We start from the raw sequence: 2,299 nt of genomic DNA on the forward strand, positions 1-2,299 counted from the left end.
CAACCCTCGCTCGCTCCTGTTAACTTCTTACTTCCGGTACCACTGATCAAGCGCCTTGCGCCCATTTCCGGTTCCGGTGGCGATCTGACTTAATCCCCTTGAAGACAACCCGACTCACGCCGAGTGTATTGGACATGTGTGCATGAAGAAACTGAAAACCAAATTGGAAACCATCAACCACATGGGACACCGAATCCGAAAAACCGCTTTCTTGTTTTGTTCAAAAACCGTAAACCAGATGCTAAAAAAAAAAAAAAAGCAAACCGCAATGCACATCAAACCTAAAACTATTCATTATTCGCACTATGCGAGCGGAAGGCTAGGGTATTAATTATTTCTATTTTAATTTTTCAAAGGTAATACTGACATCTTACATTGCTATATTACGTCATGTAGGCGTGTTCCTAGCTTTCAATTTTACTCTCATAATATCAATATTATCTAATTTCTAGTCAACTATACGTTCTTTTAATTATAAGCGTTAATTATAAACGAACTGTCTCCATCGGATCCGATCGAGTCTGTTTGCCAATATCAGGGCGTAAGGAGCTACCCTAGCTCTTTACGCCCTGGCCAATATCTTCAACCCTCGCTCGCTCCTGTTAACTTCTTACTTCCGGTACCACTGATCAAGCGCCTTGCGCCCATTTCCGGTTCCGGTGGCGATCTGACTTAATCCCCTTGAAGACAACCCGACTCACGCCGAGTGTATTGGACATGTGTGCACGAAGAAACTGAAAACCAAATTGGAAACCATCAACCACATGGGACACCGAATCCGAAAAACCGCTTTCTTGTTTTGTTCAAAAACCGTAAACCAGATGCTAAAAAAAAAAAAAAAAGCAAACCGCAATGCACATCAAACCGAAAACTATTCATTATTCGCACTATGCTTGCGGAAGGCTAGGGTATTAATTATTTCTATTTTAATTTTCATTTTCATTTATACGTTCTTTTAATTATAAGCGTCTGAAAAATGCTGGTGACATTGTCAATCCCGAGACGCTGTACTGAGAGCACGAACCTTTTTCATGATCTTGGGTGACCAATTGATCATTTTTTGACGATTTAAAAAATGAAATCCCCAGAAGCCCAACTTCAACAAATGATGGAACAGCTCAAGGCAAGAAGTAAAACAGAAGTGATCCTTGAATCAGGATTTTTTGCTCTCATTCTCTCCATTTTATTTGTTGGAAATTTCACAACACTCCTGATCATGATTCTGAACCGTCACATGCGAACAATTCCAAATATGCTTGTTGCATCGCTCGCTGTTTCAGACTTTGGCTTGGGAGCTCTCTGTTCTGGTCCTTTGGGTCTTTTAGCGATATCAACATCCGACTGGCCTTTTAACGATGCAACTTGTCAATACCAAGGGTACATAGCCATAACCATGGCCGTTGCCTCCACACAAACGCTGACCATCATGGCAGTGAACAGGTACTTCCGAATTGTGAATCAACGTAAGTACCGTCGCTTTTTCACTAAGAAAAAAACTACGATCATAATCATAGTATCTTGGCTCTATTCCCTGTTTACTCCTTTGCCTTACGTACTCAGCGGGCATAAAATGATCTTTCATCCATCCAAGTTTTTCTGCTACCTTCAAGTCAATAGTGGGCCATTCACGGCGTTCTTGGTGACTGTCAACGTGGGTATTCCATCCAATGTCATCTTTTATTGCTACCTAAAAATCTTTAAATCTGTTGGCAACCACAGCAATAATTTTCAGTCAAGTAGACATGGAACCAGCAGGGCTGTAAAAGTGAAAGATATCAAGATTGCTCGCACGCTATTTGCGATAGTAATATTCTTTACTCTGTGTTGGACCCCTGTTTTGTTGATAGACGTCGTGGACACAATAAGAGGACGTTGGAGCTTTCCTCGCGAGGCCTACTTAGCATACAGCTTTTTGATCACAATAAGCAGTGCTCTGAATCCGGTCATATACGGTGTAATGAATAAGAACTTTCAGAAGGAATATCTCAAGATTTTACGCTGCAGCCACTGCCGTACACAAGTGGCCGTAGAACCTTTCTTAGTGGAGGGAAGATCTAGAACAACAACATTCAGTGAAAATTCCCTAAGAGTTCGCAAAAAGGAAAATTTGAACGAAGAAAGAATGTAAAATTACTATAAATTGTAATGTCATACCATCATGGAAATGCTGGTTAGATATGAAGCAATTAAGATATTGTATTTTGCGCACTTTTAACATAATTAGTGGGCTTATAAACGACATTAGAATTTCAACCGCTACAGAACACAATTTCTTCTGACCAAAGTGAACACTTTTTCC

At 40.5% G+C, this 2,299-nt stretch overlaps 1 protein-coding gene across 1 annotated transcript; it reads left to right on the plus strand.

Moving 5' to 3' along the window:
• The first annotated feature begins 975 nt into the window (after positions 1-975).
• LOC140943926 (melatonin receptor type 1B-like) lies at positions 976-2,299 on the plus strand. Its single transcript, XM_073393035.1, has one exon. It carries the CDS (start codon positions 1,076-1,078, stop codon positions 2,126-2,128), a length of 1,053 nt encoding a protein of 350 aa, XP_073249136.1. The 5' UTR covers positions 976-1,075; the 3' UTR covers positions 2,129-2,299.

Source organism: Porites lutea, chromosome 7, assembly GCF_958299795.1.
Source record: "Porites lutea chromosome 7, jaPorLute2.1, whole genome shotgun sequence".
In the NCBI taxonomy this organism is placed as follows: Eukaryota; Metazoa; Cnidaria; class Anthozoa; order Scleractinia; family Poritidae; genus Porites; species Porites lutea.

Excerpts from the sequence above, each read along its gene's own strand:
- LOC140943926 (XM_073393035.1), top strand. The coding sequence starts at position 1,076 with ATGAAATCCCCAGAAGCCCAACTTCAACAAATGATGGAACAGCTCAAG.